The 23,879-nt window shown below is 51.2% G+C and overlaps 1 protein-coding gene across 1 annotated transcript; it reads left to right on the top strand.

The window, feature by feature from the left end:
- Positions 1 to 17,710: 17,710 nt before the first annotated feature.
- LOC132810157 (zinc finger protein 551-like) lies at positions 17,711 to 22,012 on the top strand (the record flags this gene model as incomplete). The annotated part of the gene is made up of 2 exons (XM_060822619.1): positions 17,711 to 18,591; positions 19,750 to 22,012. A coding segment is annotated over one exon (801 nt), but the record flags the coding sequence as incomplete, so codon positions are not given.
- Positions 22,013 to 23,879: the final 1,867 nt, after the last annotated feature.

Below are 23,879 nucleotides of genomic sequence, written 5' to 3' on the forward strand. Positions count from 1 at the left end.
CGCGCGTTGATTTGACGGACCGCCCGCCCGTGCGGCGTTCCAGCCTTTCCCATTGGTCCACCGCGCCGTGCGTCACGCGGCGGCACTGGTCTTTGTGACGCCCACGTGACCTCTCTCCTCCACTACCCTCACGTGCCCCTCCCTTAACCTTGACACGGGGAGGCATGACCAATGGGAAGCCTTGGAGGACCGGAAGGAAGGCTGGTCCTCCTACCAATCAGAGCATCCCCTCATTGTCTGAATGCGGAAGTTGGATCATGAGCTCCTGCTGCTCTCTCTCTCTCTGAATGAAGATTGAGTGTTACCCCAGACTGCACCAACCTCTGTGAGTACAGCACCCTCTCTTCTCACCCCTCCTATTCCATTTCTTTTCTCATTTTGGGCTTAAACTGTTGGTTTGTAGGAAGTGAAGTGAAAGGAGGTGAACTCAGGAAAGGTGCATATGCTGGATGCATTGGTCTAGATCGCTGTCTCTGCGTCTCTCTCGTGTCCTTCATCAGGAATTGTGGAGGGGGAGGGGGGGTGGAAAGGGTGCTGAGAGATAAATAGGAAGGTGGGAGTGGGGCTGGGGGTAAGGTAGATGCAGGTTGGGTGGGGGGGGGTGATGGCGACAGGGTGGAGCAGATTGGTGGGAAGGAAGATGGACAGGTGGGACAGTTCAAGAGGGTGGTGCTGAGTTGGAGGGTTGGAGCTGGGGTGGGAGGGGGGAGGGAATGTGAGGAAACTGGTGAACTCGATGTTGATGCCATGTGGTTGCAGGGTCCTAGGCCACCTGATACCTGGAGGAAGAATGCCTCTGCATTGGGACCCTCCAACCATACAGGATCAATATTGATTTCACCAGTTTCCTCATTTACACCCCCCCCCCCACTGCCCAATCCCAGACACAACCCTCGAACTTGGGACTGCTCTTTTGAACTGTCCCACCTGTCCATCTGCCTTCCCATCTATCTGCTCCACCCTCCTCTCTGACCTGTCACCTCCTTCCCCCGCTTTCATCTACCCATAGCATTCTCAGCTCCCTTCCCCCAGTCCCACCTCCCTCCCATTTATCTCTCAGTCCTTTTGGGCCCACCCCACATTCCTAATCAAGGGGTTATGCCCAAAACATCAAACCTCCTGCTCCTCAGATGCTGGCTGACCTGCTGTACTCTTGCAGCACCAGACATTTTGGTGCTTATTTGTCTGGATGTTCTGATGTGACCCATTCGCAGATGTGAAGTCACATTCGAGATAAAGTCCTTCATGGAATGTGGGCTTTCTTTTTTTGGCAAGGCCAACAATGTTTTCGTCCCTAACTGCCCTTCAGACAAGAGGATTGCCAGACTTTAGGGGGCATTTTAAAAGTCAAGCACGTGAGCCATCATATGCAGGCAGCACCAAGTTAATGCTAGCGGGTTTCCTTCCCTGAAGAGCGTTATTGAATCAAATGGGTTTTCAGAAAAGTTTCATTCTCTCAATGACTGAGACTAGTTTTCAATTCAGATTTAAAAAAAATTTAAATTCCCCAATGTTTGTTTTTACTGGTATTTGGACCCATGAGCCCAGATTATTTGCCTGGGGCCTCTGGATTGCTGGTCCAGTGTTGTTGTTATAACATCACTGACTCACCTGGACAGCATTGAGAGTCATACAGATGTATAGCACACAAAGAGACCCTATGTGCAACTGGTGCATGCCGAGCACATAGCCAAAATTGATCTAGTCCGACGTGCCAGCACGTCCCTCCAAACCCTTCCCATTCATATTCCCATCCAGATGCCTTTTAAATGTTGCAATTGTCCCAGCCTCCACCACTTCCTCTGGCAGCTCATTCCATACACTCACCACCCTCTGACTGACAAAGTTGCCCCTTAGGTCCTTTTTATGTCTTTTCCCCTCTCACCTCTAGTTCTGGACTCTCCCACCCCAGGGAAAAGACCTTGTCTATTCACCCTATCCATGCCCCTCATCATTTTATAAACCTCAATAAGGTCACCCCTCAGCCTCCGATGCTCGAGGGAAAACAGCCCCAGCTTATTTAGCCACTCCCTGTAGCTCAAACCCTGGCAACATCTTTGTAAACATTTTCTGAGCCCTTTCAAGTTTCGTTTAACTGAACAGTAAAAGTCATACTGGACAGGGATATATCATAGTGTCACTATGCAATGTGTATTTATTTACGGCTGTATAAATTTGATTTATAATTATTTCTAGTTATATCATAGTGTTGTAGCCATGTTATGTATTCCAAGTTTTGGAGAAGATTTGTAGCTTGGCTGCTCGTTGTTGTGGTTCTGTTTGCCGAGCTGGGAATTTGTGTTGCAGACGTTTCGTCCCGTTTGGGTGACATCCTCAGTGCTTGGGAGTCTCCTGTGAAGCACTTCTGTGTTGTTTCCTCCGGCATTTATAGTGGTTTGTCTCTGCCGCTTCCGATTGTCAGTTCCAGCTGTCCGCTGCAGTGGCCGGTATATTGGGTCCAGGTCGATGTGTTTATTGATTGAATCTGTGGATGAGTGCCATGCCTCTAGGAATTCCCTGGCTGTTCTCGGTTTGGCTTGTCCTATAATAGTAGTGTTGTCCAAGTCGAATTCATGTTGCTTGTCATCTGCGTGTATGGCTACCAAGGATAGCTGGTCGTGTCGTTTCGTGGCTAGTTGGTGTTCATGGATGCGGATTGTTAGCTGTCTTCCTGTTTGTCCTATGTAGTGTTTTGTGCAGGCCTTGCATGGGATTTTGTACACAATAAGGACTGCACAAAACACTACATAGGACAAACAGGAAGACAGCTAGGGAATTCCTAGAGGCATGGCACTCATCCACAGATTCAATCAATAAGCACATCGACCTGGACCCAATATACCGACCGCTGCAGCGGACAGCTGGAACTGACAACCGGAAGCGGGCAGAGACAAACCACTATAAATGCCGGAGCAAAGATCACAGAAGCGCTTCACAGGAGGCTCCCAAGCACTGAGGATGTCACCTAGACAGGGGACGAAACGTCTGCAACACACATTCCCAGCTTGGCGAACAGAACCACAACATGTCATGTATTTCCAGTCATACCCTTTACAGGACAGGAGAATACTGGGCTCAATGCTGACTCTGTGGATGAATCTAGTCAGACTCATTCCTCTCTATATCCACAGAGTCCTGTAAGTGTATTCTTCTATAGGGTCCCTCCAGTCTCACTTGGGTATTGATCGACTCCACTACAGTCATCCTCAGAGCGAGCATGTTCTAGGTCTTGTTACCAAAGCAAAGTTCTTGCTCTGATTCTCTTTCCCCTCCCCCCCCACATCTTGGTCTGTCAATATGGTAGAAAGAGAGGGGGGGGCAGATAACTAGGTTAGCAAACTGCATGAGGGTGGCATGGTGGCTCAGTAGGTAGCACCGATGCCTCATAGTGCCAGGGACCTGGGTTCAATTCCAGCCTCGGGTGACTCTCCGTGTGGGTTTCCCCCGAGTGCTCCGGTTCCCTCCCACAGTCCAACCTTGTGCAGGTGAGGGTGGGTTGGCCGTGCTAAATTGCCCAGAGTGTTCAGGGATGTGTAGCTTAGGTGCACGTGTCAGGGGTAAATATAGGGGAATGGGTCTGGGTAGGATACTCATCACAGGGTCAGTCTGGACTTGTTGGGTCGGTATGGACTTGTTGGGCCGAAGGGCCTGTTTCCACACTGTAGGGGTTCTAATTCTTAACTTTTCTTGGAGCTAGATCTTTCAAATGTCAGGAATCAGAAAAATTGGGAGGGAGCGTATAAGGTACGGCAGTAGGGAGAGTGTGTGGGATGGAGACACTCAGGTTTTGGGTTATGGGCATGGAATGAATATTCCGTGAAATCGATCTGTTAAACTCTGAGATTCTACGTGATACTGACAGCGATGACTTTCTAATTGACAGGCTTTCACAGGAGGATTTACCTGCATATCTTGAACTAATTGCCTCAGCCAGCTTGACTCATTGGGACTGGAATTTTATCGATCTTTTGAGTGGAGAAGGAGGATTGTCCCGCCTGCTTCCAGAGATCTGACTGGTAAAGCACTGAGATGCCGCTGTTCGAGGGTGGAGGGAGCTTTACCGGAGCGGAGAGTTAGCCAGCCGGCCACCCGCAGCAGAGTGGGACGTCAGAGGGAGCGTCGAACCTGGAGGGAGCCTGCGCCGTGGGGAAACCGTGGAAGTGTGGGGAATGCGGGAAGGGGTTTCGAGTCCCCTCTGAGCTGGAGACCACCGGCGCGGTCACACCGGGGAGAGGCCGTTTTCCTGCCCCGAGTCCGGCAAGGCCTTCATTGGGTCCTCCAAGCTGCTGAGGCACCGGCGGGTCCACACCGGGGACAGGCCGTACCCCTGCCCCGAGTGTGGCAAGGCCTTCACCCAGCTGTCCCACCTGCAGACGCACCGGCGCCTCCACACACCAGGGAGAGGCCTCTCACCTGCCCCGGGGGCGGCAAGGCCTTCAATCGATCGCCGACCCTGCGGACGCACAGGCGCCTTCCCAACGTGATCGCACGGAGTTGAAGTCTGCAGCGAATCCCACCCAGGACTGGGGGGGATCGTGCCCGTGGGGGGATTGTGCCCCGTTCGAAGACAGTGGGTGAAGCGGGAAGGGAGCGAGGCTTCCTTTCTGCCGGACTGGCCGCTCTCGCTCCCTTTGCTTCCCGTGGGACCGATGCTGTTTGAGGCTGGGACTGCACGTTCCCCGGGCCAAAGATCTGCAGGAGCTGAGGAAGTGCACTCCTTTCACACCGGATGGTAAATCATGTTTGTCCCATCTATTTCAGTCTTAAATACCCTCCGTGACCTGGCCTCCCAGCCTCCTGTGGCAGTGAATTCCACAGATTCCCCACTCTCTGTCTGAAGAGGTTTCCCCTTATCTCCGTTCTAAAAGGTCTAAGGCTGTGCCCTCGGCTCCTGGTCTCTCCTACCAATGGAAACATCTTCCCAATGGCCACAGATAGATCAAAGTCAAATACAATAGCCTCTATTCCATTGAGTGTCCAGCACACTTTATAACACTTTGTAAAATCAGGAGGGCCATTGATGAGGTGAGTGGCAGGTGTCTTTTCCCGATAGAATAAAGAATATTCCAGCACAGGAACAGGCCCTTCGGCCCACCAAGCCGACACCGATCCAGATCCTCTATCTAAACCTGCTGCCTATTTTCTCAGGATCTGTATCCCTCTGCTCCCTGCCCTTTCATGTATCTGTTGAGATACATCTTAAATGACGCCATTGTTCCTGTCCCTACCATCTCCGCTGGCAACACATTCCAGGAACCCAGCACCCTCTGCGTAAAGAAGTTTCCATACATATCTTAAATCTTTCCCCTCTCACTTTGAACTCATGACCCCAGGTAACTGAGTCCTCCACTCTGGGGAAAAACATTTCTTGCTTTCCACCCTGTCTATACCCCTCATGATTTTGTTGGCCTCAATCAGGTCCCACCTCAACCTCCGTCTTTCCAATGAAAATAATCCTGATCTATTCAACCTCTCTTCATAGTTAGCATCCTCCATACCAGGTAACATCCTGGTGAACCTCCTGTGCACCCTATCCAAAGCATCCACATCCATTTGGTAATGTGGCGACCAGAACTGCACGTGGTATTCCAAATCTGGCCGAAACAAAGTCTTGTATAACTGTAACATGACCTGCCAACTCTTGTACTCAATACTCTGTCCGATGAAGGAAAGTGTGCCATATGCTGCCTTGACCACTCTACTGACCTGCATTGCCATCTTCAGGGAACAATGGGCCTGAACACCCAGATCTCTCTCTACATGAGTTTTCCCCAGGACTTTTCCCATATGACCTGACTGCCCGAGTCCTTCATAGTGCCCTCCTTCAGCACAGCTGTGATAGCCTCTCTGACCAGTAATACAACTCCTTCACCTCCCTCTCTATCCCACCTGAAGCATCGATATCCTGGGATATTTAGTTGCCAATCTTGCTCTTCCCTCAACCAAGTCTCAGTATTAGCAATAACATCATCCTCCCAGGTACGACTCCAAGCCCTAAGTTCATCTGTCTTACCTACTACACTTATCGGATTAAAACAAATGCACCTGAGACCACCTGTCCCTTTGCGTTCACCATCTGTTCCCTGTGACTCTTCCCCTTTGTCACACTGACTTTATTATCTCCCTCCTTTCGGGCTTTAGTTACTACCTCCTTCCTGACCACGAACCTCCTCATTTGTTTCCCATCCCCCGCCACATTAGTTTAAACCCTCCCCAGCAGCGTTAGCAAAAGCAACCCCAAGGATATTAGTTCCAGTCTGGCCCGGGTGTAGCTCATCTGATTTGTAATAGTCCCTCCACCCCCAGCACGGGCCCCAATGTCCCAAAAATCTGAACCCATCCCTCCTGGAATTTTATCGGTTCCCATGCGATTCCCCATCATTCTGTTCAAACCTATTGAATTCATTGCCAATCGACTCGATCCCTCCTGATCCATGAATCCTCTCCTCTCAGGAATCAATGTGATGAACATTTGTTATCTTCCGTGTATTGAAGAACTTCTCTTTTCAATCCTCCCACTTCCTCCAAACTAAAGGAGTTGCCATGGGCACCCACATGGGCCCCAGCTATGCCTGTCTCTTCGTAGGATATGTGGAACAGTCCATCTTCCGCAACTAAACTGGCACCACCCCCCACCTTTTCCTCCGCTACATCGATGACTGTATCGGCACTGCCTCATGCTCCCACGAGGAGGTTGAACAGTTCATCAGCTTTACTAACACCTTCCATCCCGACCTCAAATTCACCTGGACTGTCTCAGACTCCTCCCTCCCCTTCCTAGACCTTTCCATCTCTATCTCGGGCGACCGACTCAACACAGACATCTACTATGAACCGACTGACTCCCACAGCTACCTGGACTACACCTCCTCCCATCCTGCCCCCTGTAAAAACTCCATCCCATATTCCCAATTCCTTCGTCTCCGCCGCATCTGCTCCCAGGAGGACCAGTTCCAACACCGCACAGCCCACATGGCCTCCTTCTTCAAGGACCGTAGATTCCCCCCAGACGTGATTGACAATGCCCTCCATCGCATCTCCTCCACTTCCTGCTCCTCCGCCCTTGAGCCCCGCTCCTCCAACCGCCACCAAAACAGAACCCCACTGGTTCTCACCTACCACCCCACCAACCTCCGCATACAACGTATCATCCGCCGTCATTTCCGCCACCTCCAAACGGACCCCACCACCAGGGATATATTTCCCTCCCCTCCCCTATCAGCGTTCCGCAAGGACCAGTCCCTTCGTGACTCCCTCGTCAGGTCCACACCCCCCACCAACCCAACCTCCACTTCCGGCACCTTCCTCTGCAACAGCAGGAAATGTAAAACTTGCGCCCACACTTCCACACTCACTTCCCTCCAAGGCCCCAAGGGATCCTTCCATATCCGCCACAAGTTCACCTGTACCTCCACACACATCATCTATTGCATCCGCTGCACCCGATGTGGCCTCCTCTATATTGGTGAGACAGGCCGCTTACTTGCGGAACTCTCCAGAGAACACCTCTGGGATGCCCGGACCAACCAACCCAACCACCCCGCGGCTCAACACTTTAACTCTCCCTCCCACTCCACCGAGGACATGCGGGTCCCTGGACTCCTCCACCGGCAGAACATAACAACACGACGGCTGGAGGAGGAGCGCCTCATCTTCCGCCTGGGAACCCTCCAACCACAAGGAATGAACTCAGATTTCTCCAGTTTCCTCATTTCCCCTCCTCCCACCTTGTCTCAGTCGGTTCCCTCAACTCAGCACCGCCCTCCTAACCTGCAATCTCCTTCCTGACCTCTCCGCCCCCACCCCACTCCGGCCTATCACCCTCACCTTGACCTCCTTCCACCTATCACATCTCCATCGCCCCTCCCCCAAGTCCCTCCTCCCTACCTTTTATCTTAGCCTGCTTGGCAAACTCGCCTCATTCCTGATGAAGGGCTTATGCTCGAAACGTCGAATTTCCTATTCCTTAGATGCTGCCTAACCTGCTGTGCTTTAACCAGCAACACATTTTCAGCAGAGCTCAGAAATACGAAAGGTGCAGTAACAATGTTGGGGCTATACTACAGGCCTCCCAATAGTGAGCGTGAGATAGTGGTACAAATATGTAAACAGATCATGGAAAGATGTAGGATAGGTGGTGGTGAGAGGAGATTTTAATTTTCCCAACATTGACTGGGATTCACTTACTGTTAGAGGAGCAGAATTTGTAAGGAGAATCCAGGAGGGTTTCCAGAGTAGTATGTAAATAGTTCAACTCGGGAAGGGGCCATATTGGACCTGGTGTTGGGGAATGAACCCGGCCAGGTGGGTGAAGTTTCAGGTGGGGATTACGTTGGGGATAGGGATCACAATTCCGTAAGGTTTAGAATACTCATGGACAAAGACGAGAGTGGTCCGAAAGGAAGAGTGCTTATTGGGGAAAGGCCAACTATACCCAAATTCAGCAGGCGCTGGGGAAGTGTGGATTGGGAGCAGCTTTTTGAAGGAAAATCCATATTCGATATTTGGGAGGCTCTTAAAGAGAATTGATTCGAGTTCAGGAGAGAGATGTCTCTGTGAAAATGAGGGATGGAATTGGCAAGATTAGGGAACCATGGATGACAGGTGAAATTGTGAGACTTGCTGAGAGGAAAAAGGAAGCATACATAAGGTCTAGGCGACTGAAGACAGACAAAGCTTTGGTCCTACTTTCCCGATATTCTTCCAATCTAAAATGAGGAATTAAGAGGGTTAAAAGGGGCAATGAGATATCCTTAGCGAGCAAGGTTAAGGACAACCCCAAAGCCTTTTATTCATATAGAAGGAGCAAGAGGGTAACTAGAGAAAGGGTGGGCCCACTCAAGGACGAAGGAGGAAAGATGTGTGTGGAGTCAGAGAAAATGGGCAAGATTCTTAATGAGTACTTTGTGTCAGGTTTAACTGAGGAGAGGGACATGGTGGATGTTGACGTTAGGGATAGATCTTTGAATACTCTAGGGCAAGTCGGCATAAGGAGAAGGAAGTGATGTGTATTCTAAAAAGGCATTAAGGTGGTCAAAGTCCCCAGGTCCTGATGGGATCTATCCCAGGTTACTGAGGGAAGCAAGAGAGGAAATAGCTTGGGCCTTAACAGATATCTTTGCAGCTTCCTTGAACACAGGTGAGGTCCCAGAGGACTGGAGAATTGATAATGTTTTCCCCTTGTTTCAGAAGGGTCGCAGGGATAATCCAGGTAATTACAGACCTGTGAGCTGGATGTCAGTGGTAGAGAAGCTGCTGGAGAAGATACTGAGGGATAAGATCTATTTACATTTGGAAGAAAATGAGCTTATGAGTGATAGGCAGCATGGTTTTGTTCAGGGAAGGTCATGTCTTAGCAACTTAATAGAATCCTACGAGGAAATGACACAATTGATTGATGAGGGAAGGGCTGCAGATGTCATAGACATGGACTTTACTTGGGCATTTGACAAGGTTCCCCATGGTAGGCTGATGGAAAAGGTGAAATCACATGGGGTCCAGGGTATTCTAGCTAGATGGATAGAGAACTGGTTGGGAAACAGGAGACAGGGATAGTATTGGAAGGGAGTTTCTCAAAACTGAGACGGTGACCAGTGGTGTCCCACAGGGCTCCGTGCTGGGAGCACTGCTGTTTGTGATATATCTAAATGATTTGGAGGAAGGTGTAGGTTGCCTCATTAGCAAGTTTGCAGTTGACACTAAGATTGGTGGAGTAGCAGATAGTGAAGAGGACGGTCAGAGAATACAGCAGAATGGAGAATAGACTAGAGAGTTGGGCAGAGAAATGGCAGATGGAGTTCAATCCAGACAAATGTGAGGTGATGCATTTTGGAAGATCCAATTCTAGAGCGAACTAAACAGTAAATGGAAAAGTCCTGGGGAAAACTGATGTAGAGAGAGATCTGTGTGTTCAGGCCCATTGTTCCCTGAAGATGGCAATGCAGGTCAGTAGAGTGGTCAAGGCGGCATATGGCACACTTTCCTTCATCGGACGGAGTATTGAGTACAAGAGTTGGCAGGTCATGTTACAGTTATACAAGACTTTGTTTCGGCCAGATTTGGAATACCATGTACAGTTCTGGTCGCCACATTACCAAATGGATGTGGATGCTTTGGAGAGGGTGCAGAGGAGGTTCACCAGGATGTTACCTGGTATGGAGGATGCTAACTATGAAGAGCGTTTGAATAGATCAGGATTATTTACATTGGAAAGACGGAGGTTGAGGGGGGACCAGATTGAGGCCAACAAAATCATGAGAGGTAAAGACAGGGTGGATAGCAAGAAATGTTTTTCCCCAGAGTGGAGGACTCAGTTACCTGGGGTCATGAGTTCAAAGTGAGAGGGGAAAGATTTAAGATATGTATGGAAAGTTCTTTACGCAGAGGATGCTGGGTATCTGGAATGTGTTGCCAGCGGAGATGGTAGGGACGGGAACAATGGCGTCATTTAAGATGTATCTCAACAGATACATGAAAGGGCAGGGAGCAGAGGGATACAGATCCTGAGAAAATAGGCAGCAGGTTTAGATAGAGGATCTGGATTGGTGTAGGCTTGGAGGGCCGAAGGGCCTGTTCCTGTGCTGGAATATTCTTTATTCTATCGGGAAAAGACACCTGCCACTCACCTCATCAATGGCCCTCCTGATTTTACAAAGTGTTATAAAGTGTGCTGGACACTCAATGGAATAGAGGCTATTGTATTTGACTTTGATCTATCTGTGGCCATTGGGAAGATGTTTCCATTGGTAGGAGAGACCAGGAGCCGAGGGCACAGCCTTAGACCTTTTAGAACGGAGATAAGGAGAAACCTCTTCAGACAGAGAGTGGGGAATCTGGGGAATTCACTGCCACAGGAGGCTGGGAGGCCAGGTCACGGAGGGTATTTAAGACTGAAATAGATGGGACAAACATGATTTACCATCCGGTGTGAAAGGAGTGCACTTCCTCAGCTCCTGCAGATCTTTGGCCCGGGGAACGTGCAGTCCCAGCCTCAAACAGCATCGGTCCCACGGGAAGCAAAGGGAGCGAGAGCGGCCAGTCCGGCAGAAAGGAAGCCTCGCTCCCTTCCCGCTTCACCCACTGTCTTCGAACGGGGCACAATCCCCCCACGGGGCACGATCCCCCCCCAGTCCTGGGTGGGATTCGCTGCAGACTTCAACTCCGTGCGATCACGTTGGGAAGGCGCCTGTGCGTCCGCAGGGTCGGCGATCGATTGAAGGCCTTGCCGCCCCCGGGGCAGGTGAGAGGCCTCTCCCTGGTGTGTGGAGGCGCCGGTGCGTCTGCAGGTGGGACAGCTGGGTGAAGGGCCTTGCCACACTCGGGGCAGGGGTACGGCCTGTCCCCGGTGTGGACCCGCCGGTGCCTCAGCAGCTTGGAGGACCCAATGAAGGCCTTGCCGGACTCGGGGCAGGAGAACGGCCTCTCCCCGGTGTGACCGCGCCGGTGGGTCTCCAGCTCAGAGGGGACTCGAAACCCCTTCCCGCATTCCCCACACTTCCACGGTTTCCCCACGGCGCGGCCTCCCTCCAGGTTCGACGCTCCCTCTGACGTCCCACTCTGCTGCGGGGGGCCGGCTGGCTAACTCTCCGCTCCGGTAAAGCTCCCTCCACCCTCGAACAGCGGCATCTCAGTGCTTTACCAGTCAGATCTCTGGAAGCAGGCGGGACAATCCTCCTTCTCCACTCAAAAGATCGATAAAATTCCAGTCCCAATGAGTCAAGCTGGCTGAGGCAATTAGTTCAAGATATGCAGGTAAATCCTCCTGTGAAAGCCTGTCAATTAGAAAGTCATCGCTGTCAGTATCACGTAGAATCTCAGAGTTTAGACTTAGACTTACAGTGTGGAAACAGGCCCTTCGGCCCAACAAGTCCACACCGACCCGCCGAAGCGCAACCCACCCATACCCCTACATTTACCCCTTACCTAACACTACGGGCAATTTAGCTTGGCCAATTCACCTGACCCGCACATCTTTGTGACTGTGGGAGGAAACCGGAGCACCCGGAGGAAACCCACGCAGACACGGGAGAACGTGCAAACTCCACACAGTCAGTCGTCTGAGTCGGGAATTGAACCCAGGTCTGACAGGCGCTGTGAGGCAGCAGTGCTAACCACTGTAACAGATCGATTTCACAGAATATTCATTCCACGCCCATAACCCAAAACCTGTGAGTCTCCATCCCACACACTCTCCCTACTGCCGTACCTAATACGCTCCCTCCCAATTTTTCTGATTCCTGACATTTGGCAGATTTAGCTCCAAGAAAAGTTAAGAATTAGAACCCCTACAGTGTGGAAACAGGCCCTTCTGCCCAACAAGTCCATACCGACCCTGTGATGAGTATCCCACCCAGACCCATTCCCCTATATTTACCCCTGACACGTGCACCTAAGCTACACATCCCTGAACACTCTGGGCAATTTAGCACGGCCAACCCACCCTAACCTGCACAAGGTTGGACTGTGGGAGGAAACCGGAGCACTCGGGGGAAACCCACAGGGAGAGTCGCCCGAGGCTGGAATTGAACCCAGGTCCCTGGCACTATGAGGCATCGGTGCTACCTACTGAGCCACCATGCCACCCTCATGCAGTTTGCTAACCTAGTTATCTGCCCCCCCACCTCTCTCTACCATATTGACAGACCAAGATGTGGAGGGGGGAGGGGAAAGAGAATCAGAGCAAGAACTTTGCTTTGGTAACAAGACCTAGAACATGCTCGCTCTGAGGATGACTGTAGTGGAGTCGATCAATACCCAAGTGAGACTGGAGGGACCCTATAGAGGAATACACTTACAGGACTCTGTGGATATAGAGAGGAATGAGTCTGACTAGATTCATCCACAGAGTCAGCATTGAGCCCAGTATTCTCCTGTCCTGTAACGGGTATGACTGGAAATACATGACATGTTGTGGTTCTGTTCGCCGAGCTGGGAGTTTGTATTGCAGACGTTTCGTCCCCTGTCTAGGTGACATCCTCAGTGCTTGGGAGCCTCCTGTGAAGCGCTTCTGTGATCTTTCCTCCGGCGTTTATAGTGGTTTGTCTCTGCCCACTTCCGGTTGTCAGTTCCAGCTGTCCGCTGCAGTGGTCGGTATATTGGGTCCAGGTCGATGTGCCTATTGATTGAATCTGTGGATGAGTGCCATGCCTCTAGGAATTCCCTGGCTGTTCTCGGTTTGGCTTGTCCTATAATAGTAGTGTTGTCCCAGTCGAATTCATGTTGCTTGTTATCTGCGTGTATGGCTACCAAGGATAGCTGGTCGTGTCGTTTCGTGGCTAGTTGGTGTTCATGGATGCGGATCGTTAGCTGTCTTCCTGTTTGTCCTATGTAATGTTTTGTGCAGGCCTTGCATGGGATTTTGTACACAATAAGGACTGCACAAAACACTACATAGGACAAAGAGGAAGACAGCTAATGATCCGCATCCATAACACTACTATTACAGGACAAGCCAAACAGAGAACAGCCAGGGAATTCCTAGAGGCATGGCACTCACCCACAGATTCCATCAATAAACACATCGACCTGGACCCAATATACCGGCCACTGCAGCGGACAGCTGGAACTGACAATCGGAAGCGGCAGAGACAAACCACTATAAATGCCGGAGGAAACAACACAGAAGCATCACAGGAGACTCCCAAGCACTGAGGATGTCACCTAGACAGGGGACGAAACGTCTGCAACACAAATTCCCAGCTCGGCAAACAGAACCACAACAACGAGCACCCGAGCTACAAATCTTCTCACAAACTTTGAATACATAACATGGCTACAACACTATGATATAACTAGAAATAATTATAAATCAAATTTATACAGTCGTAAATAAATACATATTGCATAGTAACACTATGATATATCCCTGTCCAGTATGACTTTTACTGTTCAGTTAAACGAAACTTGAAAGGGTTCAGAAAATGTTAAAGATGTTGCCAGGGTTTGAGCTATAGGGAGTGGCTAAGTAAGCTGGGGCTGTTTTCCCTGGAGCATCGGAGGCTGAGGGGTGACCTTATTGATGTTTATAAAATGATGAGGGGCATGGATAGGGTGAATAGACAAGGTCTTTTCCCTGGGGTGGGAGAGTCCAGAACTAGAGGTGAGAGGGGAAAAGACATAAAAAGGACCTGAGGGGCAACTTTGTCAGTCAGAGGGTGGTGCGTGTATGGAATGAGCTGCCAGAGGAAGTGGTGGAGGCTGGGACAATTGCAACATTTAAAAGGCATCTGGATGGGAATATGAATGGGAAGGGTTTGGAGGGACGTGCTGGCACATCGGACTAGATCAATTTTGGCTATGTGCTCGGCATGCACCAGTTGCACATAGGGTCTCTGTGTGCTATACATCTGTATGACTCTCAATGCTGTCCAGGCGAGTCAGTGATGTTATAACAACAACACTGGACCAGCAATCCAGAGGCCCCAGGCAAATAATCTGGGCTCATGGGTTCAAATACCAGTAAAAACAAACCTTGGGGAAATTAAATTTATTTTTTTAAAATCTGAATTGAAAACTAGTCTCAGTCATTGAGAGAATGAAACTTTTCTGAAAACCCATTTGATTCAATAACGGTCTTCAGGGAAGGAAACCCGCTAGCATTAACTTGGTGCTGCCTGCATATGATGGCTCACGTGCTTGACTTTTAAAATGCCCCCTAAAGTCTGGCAATCCTCTTGTCTGAAGGGCAGTTAGGGACGAAAACATTGTTGGCCTTGCCAAAAAAAAAAGCCCACATTCCATGAAGGAGTTTTTCTCGAATGTGACTTCACATCTGCGAATGGGTCACATCAGAACATCCAGACAAATAAGCACCAAAATGTCTGGTGCTGCAAGAGTACAGCAGGTCAGCCAGCATCTGAGGAGCAGGAGGTTTGACGTTTTGGGCATAACCCCTTGATTAGGAATGTGGGGTGGGCCCAAAGGGACTGAGAGATAAATGGGAGGGAGGTGGGACTGGGGGAAGGGAGCTGAGAATGCTATGGGTAGATGAAAGCGGGGGAAGGTGGTGACAGGTCAGACAGGAGGGTGGAGCAGATAGATGGGAAGGCAGATGGACAGGTGGGACAGTTCAAAAGAGCATTCCCAAGTTAGAGGGTTGTCTCTGGGATTGGGCTGGGGGGGGGGGAGGGGGAGAATGATCCTGTATGGTTGGAGGGTCCCAATGCAGAGGCATTCTTCCTCCAGGTATCAGGTGGCCTAGGACCCTGCAACCACATGGCATCAACATCGAGTTCACCAGTTTCCTCACATTCCCTCCCCCCTCCCACCCCAGCTCCAACCCTCCAACTCAGCACCACCCTCTTAAACTGTCCCACCTGTCCATCTTCCTTCCCAACAATCTGCTCCACCCTGTCGCCATCACCGCCCCCGCCACCAACCTGCATCTACCTTACCCCCAGCCCCACTCCCACCTTCCTATTTATCTCTCAGAACCCTTTCCACCCCTCCCCCTCCGCAATTCCTGATGAAGGACACGAGAGAGACACACACAGACACAGAGAGACAGAGACACAGACAGCGATCTCGACCAATGCATCCAGCATATGCACCTTTCCTCAGTTCACCTCCTTTCACTTCACTTCCTACAAACCAACAGTTTAATCCCAAAATGAGAAAAGAAATGGAATAGGAGGGGTGAGAAGAGAGGGTGCTGTACTCACAGAGGTTGGTGCAGTCTGGGGTAACACTCAATCTTCATTCAGAGAGAGAGAGAGCAGCAGGAGCTCATGCTCCAACTTCCGCATTCAAACAATGAGGGGGTGCTCTGATTGGTAGGAGGACCATCCTTCCTTCCGGTCCTCCAAGGCTCCCCATTGGTCATGCCTCCCCGAGTCGAGGTGAAGGGACGGGCGCGTGGGTGGTGGGTGCAGGAGAGAGGTCACGTGGGCGTGGGCGTCACAACGACCAGCGCCGCCACGTGACCCGCGGCGCGGTGGACCAATGGGAAATGATTCCTGATGAAGGGCTTATGCTCGAAATGTCGAATTCCCTATCCCTGAGATGCTGCCTGGCCTGCTGTGCTTTGACCAGCAACACATTTGCAGCTGTGATCTCCAGCATCTGCAGACCTCATTTTTTACTCGGACCAATGGGAAAGGCTGGAACGCCGCACGGACGGGCGCTCCGTCCAATCAACGCACGGCCTTTGTGACGACGGCGGTCCCTCGATTCACGTGATCGGTTGCTCCTGCATATGCGCCGTTGCGGGGGTGGGTTAAGGGAAGCTGATATTGTGTTGGTGTGGAGGGTCGCTGTGTCCAGGAAGAGGTGAGTGTGGTTCAGTCAATGAGCATCAGTCAGACCCTGCTGGAGCATGTGGTGGGGGTGGGATATTAGGTACAGCAAGAGTTAAAGAGTGTGTGGGATGGAGATTTACAGCTTTTTTTAGGTAATAAGTCCCTTTCTGGACAATACTGGGGGATGGGTAATATCAGAAACAGCAGAGTGAGAATTGAAGAAAAGTGTGTGTGTGTGTGTCGGGTGGAGGTTTGCAACACTTTTTAAAGTTAAAAATCACACAACTCTAGGTTATAGGAGAAAATGAGGTCTGCAGATGCTGGAGATCAGAGCTGAAAATGTGTTGCTGGAAATGCTCAGCAGGTCAGGCAGCATCCAAGGAACAGGAGATTCGACGTTTTGGGCCAGAGCCTTTCTTCAGGGCTTATGCCTGAAACGTCAAATCTCCTGTTCCTTGGATGCTGCCTGACCTGCTGAGCTTTTCCAGCAGCACCTTTTCAACTCTAGGTTATCGTCCAACAGGTTTAATTGGAAGCACTGGCTTTCAGAGAGACACTACTTCATCAGGCAACTTGTTAATATTTCAGATAATGGAAATGTATTGCTGGAAAAGCGCAGCAGGTCAGGCAGCATCCGAGGAGCAGGAGAATCGAGGTTTTGGGCATGAGCCCTTCTTCAGGAATGAGGAAAGTGTCCTCATTCTTTCCTCATTCCTGATGAAGGGCTTTTGCCCGAAATGTCGATTGTTTTTTTTTCCCTGCTCCTCGGATGCTGCCTGACCTGCTGTGCTTTTCCAGCACCACTCTGATCTCCAGCATCTGCTGTCTTTTTGGCCTGGAGGTTTTACTAGCTACCTGATGAAGGTGCAGAGCTCTGAAAGCTCGAACTTCTAAACAAATCTAATGGACTACAACCTGGTGATGTGTGATTTTTTTTTACCTTTGTATACCCCAGCCCAACACTGGCATCTGCATATTGTAACTTGGTTGTTTTAGGGAAGTTCTACAGAAACTAGAATGATCTGTTCTGAATTCCTGTCATGTGCAGGCAGCAATGACTTTTGTAATCCCCTTTTCACAGGATATGAGAAGAGCAGCTTTGCAGGTAGAGCTCCCCAACGGAGTACCATGTGAAGGTCTGACAGAGCCCCTTGATTCGTGGGACAGGAGAGACGTCCCTCTTTCAGTCCAGAAGGGGAAAATTCTTTGAACGTTTTTGTCTGCTTCAGTAGGCTCTTAAAGTATCATCTTTACCTGAACCACAGGGGCACGTGCCTGAGCCAGTTTGCCCACTGTGGGGAAAGGAAGTCTCAGGAGGCATTCCGCGTGCCATGGAGAAACTGTGGAAGTGTGGGGATTGCGGGAAAGGATTCAGATCCCCCTCCGTGCTGGAGATCCACCGCTGGGCCGCTCCCCGGTGTGGACACTTCACCTGCTCCGTCTGCGGCAAGGGCTTCACCCAGTCGTCCCACCTGCTGTCCCACCAGCGGGTCCACACCGGGGAGAGGCCATACGCCTGCTCCGAGTGCGGGAAGGACTTCAGCGACTCGTCCACCCTGCTGCGGCACCAGCGGGTCCACACCGGGGAGCGGCCCTTCACCTGCTCCGTCTGCAGCAAAGGCTTCACCCAGTCGTCCCACTTGCTGTCCCACCAGCGGGTCCACACCGGGGAGAGGCCGTACGCCTGCTCCGAGTGCGGGAAGAACTTCAGCGACTCGTCCACTCTGCTGCGGCACCAGCGGGTCCACACCGGGGAGCGGCCCTTCACCTGCTCCGAGTGCGGGAAGGACTTCAGCGACTTGTCCACCCTGCTGCGGCACCGGCGGGTCCACACCGGGGAGCGGCCCTTCACCTGCTCCGTCTGCGGCAAGGGCTTCACCCAGTCATCCCACCTGTTCTTACACCAGCGGGTCCACACCAGGGAGAGGCCGTTCAGCTGCTCGGTCTGCGGCAAGAGCTTTACCCACTCGTCCAACCTGCTGACCCACCGCCGGGTCCACACCGGGGAACGGCCCTTCACCTGCTCCGTCTGCGGCAAGGGCTTCACCCACTCGTCCACCCTGCTGTCCCACCAGCGGGTCCACACCAAGGAGAGGCCGTTCAGCTGCTCTGTCTGCGGCAAGAGCTTCACCCACTCGTCCACCCTGCTGACCCACCAGCGGGTCCACACTGGGGAGAGGCCCTTCAGCTGCTCGGTCTGCGGCAAGGGCTTCACCCGGTCGTCCACCCTGCTGCAGCACCAGCGGGTCCATACCAGGGAGCGGCCGTTCACCTGACCCGTCTGCGGGAGGGGCTTCGCTCAGTCCCAGCACCTGCTGCAGCACCAGCGGGGGCACAAGTGACGGGGCCAGCCGCTGTGAGTCACCGCCCAGGGCTTAACCCTGGGTGGGAGGGGGGAGGGTCACTGCAGTTGCTGTGCTCTCATCCCCTTGGCATCCAGTGACTCTGCGAGCCTGCGACTGCGCATTACCTCCTGAAGTAGAGATGTACAACACAGAAACAGACCCTTCGCTCCAACTCCTCCATATCCTCAACCAGTCAAGTTCCATTTGCCAGCAATTGGCCCTATCCCTCCAAACCCCTCCTTACACAGATACCCAAGTGGATGCCTTTTAAATGCTGCAATTGTACCAGCCTCCACCACTTCCTCTGGCAGCTCATTCCACACGCAGACACACCACCCTCTGTGTGAAAAATGTTGCCCCTTAGGACCCTTTTTAAATCTTTCCCCTCTCACCCTAAACCTATGCCCTCTAGTTCTGGCAAAAGACTTTGTCTATCCCTATCCATGCCCCTCATGATTTTATAAACCTCTCTTAAAGTCAACCCTCAGCCTCCGATGTTCCAGGGAAGACAACCCCAGCCTGTTCAGCCTCTCCCTGTAGCTGAAACCCTCCAACCCAGGCAACATCCTTGTCAATCTTTCTGAACCCTTTCAAGTTTTGCAACATCCTTCCGATAGACCAGAAGTGCACATAATACAGAGGAACTTCGATTATCCAGAATTAGATGAACCAGCACGGTGGCTCAGTGGTTAGCGCTGCTACCTGACAGTACCAGGGACCCGGGTTTCATTCCTGCCTCAGGCGACAGACTGTGTGGAGTTTGCACATTCTCCCCGCGTCTGCGTGGGTTTCCTCCTAGTGCTCCGGTTCCGTCCCACAGTCCAAAGATGTGCAGGTCAGGGTGAATTGGCCATGCTAAATTGCCCGTCGTGTTAGGTACATTAGTCAGAGGGAAATGGGTCTGGGTGGGTTACTCTTCGGAGGGTCAGTGTGGACTGGTTGGGCCTGTTTCCACACTGTAAGGGATCTAATCGTCAAGTGACTGAAATACACCCTGCATGTGTCCTTTGGATAATCGAGGTTCCTGTGTATTCCAAAAGTGGCCTAACCAACGTCCTGTCCAGACCCCAACCCCTATACTCAGTGCTCTGGCCATAAAGTGATCTGTAGAATCTGCGGGACTTGCTTAATCCTGGAAGGTAAATCACGTGTTTCTCCTTCTCTTGCAGGTGGATCCAAGATTTCACTCTCTGTCCCATTGAGTCTCCAGTCAGGTCCTTCAGCTCAACTGGTCTCTCTCAGTATTTCTGACCCATGTGAGCCTCTACGCACCTCCCCTTCACTTGCTCACACTTGATTTCCCTTACAGCAGCATTCCCTTCAGTTCCTTTCTCCCTGACGTCTGTATCCAGCTTCTCCTTAAATGCCGTCCACCTCGACCTGCTACTGTGCGGGTCAGTCCCGCTGCAGACAGAGGTCTCTCCTTTGTAACCTCTTCAAAAGATTTACCACTGACTTCCCCCTTCAGTCTTTTCTATTTCTGGGTCTCCCCGCTGTTGCGAAACTTGGAATGGTTCAGAAAAGATTTACAAGGATGTTGCCAGGGTTGGAGGATCTGAGCTACAGGGAGAGGCTGAACAGGCTGGGGCTGTTTTCCCTGGAGCGTCGGAGGCTGAGGGATGACCTTACAGAGGTTTACAAAATTGAGGGGCATGGATAGGATAAATAGGCAAAGTCTTTTCCCTGGGGTTGGGGAATCCAGAACTAGAGGGCATAGGTTTAGGGTGAGAGGGGAAGATATAAAAGAGACCTACAGGGCAACTTTTTCATGCAGAAGGTGGTGTGTGTATGGAATGAGCTGCCAGAGGATGTGGTGGAGGCTGGTACAATTGCAACATTCAAGAGGCATTTGGATGGGTATATGAATAGGAAGGGTTTGGAGGGATATGGGCCGGGTGCTGGCAGGTGGGATTAGTTTGGGTTGGGATATTTGGTCGGTATGGACGGGTTAGACCGAAGGGTCTGTTTCCGTGCTGTATATCTCTTGACAAAGCCTTGTCTGAGGGTGAACTGTCGTTCCCGTTGATGTGGGTGGTCCCCAGTCTGTTGTCCTTTTCCTTTCCTTTCTCGGAAAGGACGTCGCGGACATGGGCAGTGTTCCCGAGCCCCGCTCCGGAACGGGCTGTTCCGTCCTCTTCCAGCCCCCGGTGGGGGGGGAAGGGGCAGCTTGAGTGCATTGGGAGAGTGGGCCGTTCACCGGGAGGGTGCCAACGGGACGGGAGAGCGGTACCGATAATGGGGCAAGGGGGAGATGCCTCAGACCGCCAGAAACACTGGGGCAGCTGCTCGCGTGCTCCTTTTGGATCTCACAGCACAGGGAGGCCATTCATCTGATTACCTCCCCGTCTCTGTGTCTTTCTGTCTCTCTCTCTCTGCATCTGCCTCTGCGTCTGTCTGTCTCTCCGAGGTGACAGCGGGTTCCAGCATATTGCTGGGTAAACCTGTTTTTCCTCTGTTTTCCCCCTCTCTCTCCTGCTCAAACCCCTGAACTTCAGGCCGCCCCTGACCTTGTCACTATCAGTGAATAGGGAACAGCTTTTCTTCCTCCACCTTATCTGAACCTATCACAATCTTCCCCACTTTCACCAGTTGTATCTGTGTGTGACCCTCTCTTTCTGTGTCTCTTTCTCTCCTAAGCCCCCTCCCTCACCACATCCCATTTACCCACCCCCTCCTGTCATGCTCCCACTTTCAAACGGTCTCGTTGTGTTTTCACTGCCTCTTCCCCATCGTTTCCGTCAAGCACCTCATCTCACGCTTAGAACCCCTGCACTGTAGGAGTAGGCCCTTCAGCCCATCCAACCCACACCTCACCCAGACCTCTGCCTGTAACCCTGCAATTCCCATTGGCTAACCCACCTAGTCTACACATCCCTGGGCACTATGGGTAATTTAGCATGGTCAATGCCCCCTAACCTGCACATCCCCAAACACTATGTAATTTAGCATGGCCAGTCCACCCAAACCTGCACATCCCTGGATACTATAGGACAATTTAGCCTGGCCAATCCTACACTAAGGGTGGATTGGCCATGCTAAATTACCCATAGTACCCAGGGATGTGTAGGTTAGGGTAGATTGGCCATGCTAAATTACCCAATCCTACATATCCCTGGGTACTGTTAGGATAAAATAGGTCAAGGGAGGGTGGAGCTATAGCTGCTGTTTGGGGAATCGAAACTGTAGCTGCAGCTGCTGCTTGGGAAATCGAAACTGTTGCTTATGTGGCCAGCTCAGCTGCCAACGCCCAAATGAGCTCAATAACAGGAAACGCCTAGCAAACGCGAAATGTCCTAATAAGGCAATGCTTAGTAGCTCCGCGAAGCTCTGCTTAGCAAAGAGTATAGCAGGAGCAGATTTGGGAGGGGAAGGCAGAACGCGCCTTCTCCAGTGAATGTAGGGTGATTCACTGTATCAGCTACGATTCTGCAATAAAGTCTGCTTGTGCCAAACAATTGAGCGTCTGTTGTCTCTCCTCCTAAAACGAACATGCATGGACAAATTCTGTCCTAACAGTACTATGGGTAATTTAGCATGGCCAATTCACCCTCACGTACACATCCCTAGGTACTATGGGTAATTTAGCATAGCCAATCCACCCTCACCTACGCATCTTTGGATTGTGGGAGGAAGCCAGAGCACCCGGAGAAAACCCTCGCAGGCACAGGCTGGAAATGTGCAAACTCCACACGGACAGTCGCCCCTGAGGCTGTAATTGAACCCGGGTCCCTTGGCGCTGTGACCACTGAGCAACCCCTTATAATCCGCCTGCGTTAAGTTCCTTTTGTCACCTGGAGGAATGTTACAGGGGGGAGCGGGGTTTAAGTCTTCTCTGAGCTGAGAGAGGACACAGGAGATGCTCCTCATCATGCTTTCATGTGTCACATTGCATAATTCTTAGATTTTACATGTAAATGTCTAGTTGGGGTTAGAATTCTTGTAAATATAGACAAACGGAAACACTTGTTGAGACATTTCACCAAACCCCCAAGTAGGCAATTGACATGCCCGCCCCTGAAAAGAGAACCTTTTGGGGGGTCAGAGCTGACATTGAGAATAGCGAAATGAACACTGTCCCCGTCGTGTTTGTATTTTTGCTGACAGAAGGGCAGTTTGCAGTCAGCAGGAACTGTGGGACTAGAGGCTGCGGGCCAGGTCTGCGCTCGGGAGCGTAAATCCCAACGGGAACCAGAGGCGTTGCTAACGTTTAAGCCAGCTGAGCTTAGCAAGAAAAGGCTGCGACCCTGTGCTTGAACTGATCAGCCGAAACTTTGGGCGTAGCCAAGGAGATCTGAAGGCGAAGCTCACGGGAGGGTCTCCTTTCTCAAAAAAAACCAGAAAACATGAGGGATACCAGGAAGAATTCCGCTGAATTCCAGAGAGCTGTGGCATGCCGTTGATTTGGTACAATGAGCTTTTAATGTGAACTCTCATGAGGGAATGCAAACGAACTCAAGTTGAAATGTAGCTCCGTAAAGTGTTGTGTAACAGTCATAGCGTTGACCGTTGTTGAACGTTTTGATGCGGTCCAGTTTTTCTTTTGTTTTTTAAAGATGAGATGATGTTTTGTGGTTTTTGGATGGGTTGGGGACAGAGTGGGAGGTAGGGTGGGCTGGGATCTTCCATGTTGATGGGATTTGACAGTGAATTTTGCTTCGTCAATTATTCAGACTGTGTGCCTGGAGAGAGGGAGGGTCAGACCCTTGGGAAGGGTGCTGGCGGGGTGTGGGCGGGAGGTGAACCTTTGCAATGTCCAATCAGAAGGCTAAGTGTTAAGATAACAAGAGCCGATATTTATCAGTCGATAAGTGCAACATGTAAGCAGTTTGTTCATATGCAGCTCAAAGGCTGTCCCCAAAGTTAAACTTAGTATGGCGCCTACCCACTCAATCCAGTTACCCACCCCATCTCAGGGTGGATATGTGAACTATCACTAATTTTCTTCTAACGAATAAAACATTTAAACCTAGCTGTTCAGGAAAGCAAACAAGTTTAAAACTACAGCCGTGCTGCAGTTAAACTCAATAGACTTACTCAGAGCAAAATACATGTTCCCTGAACGCAGTTGAAAGTTAACATCGTTGTATTAGATGTCGGAATATCTGTTTAAATGGAGCGGTGAGCTTTCCCAATGTAGACAGGGCTCCTCGAAACGTGGCAGTGTCCCCCCTGCAGCTGCAGAGCGAGACAGGAGAGTTTGTTTTTGTGAATGAGCAGTTGTAGCGCGAGGTGGCTGTTGCTTGGTGACGGTGAGGCTCCCCCGGCCCCGCCCATCCCCCCGTGCAGACGTCACGCGGGG

This window comes from Hemiscyllium ocellatum, unplaced genomic scaffold, assembly GCF_020745735.1.
Source record: "Hemiscyllium ocellatum isolate sHemOce1 unplaced genomic scaffold, sHemOce1.pat.X.cur. scaffold_1559_pat_ctg1, whole genome shotgun sequence".
Lineage (NCBI taxonomy): Eukaryota > Metazoa > Chordata > Chondrichthyes > Orectolobiformes > Hemiscylliidae > Hemiscyllium > Hemiscyllium ocellatum.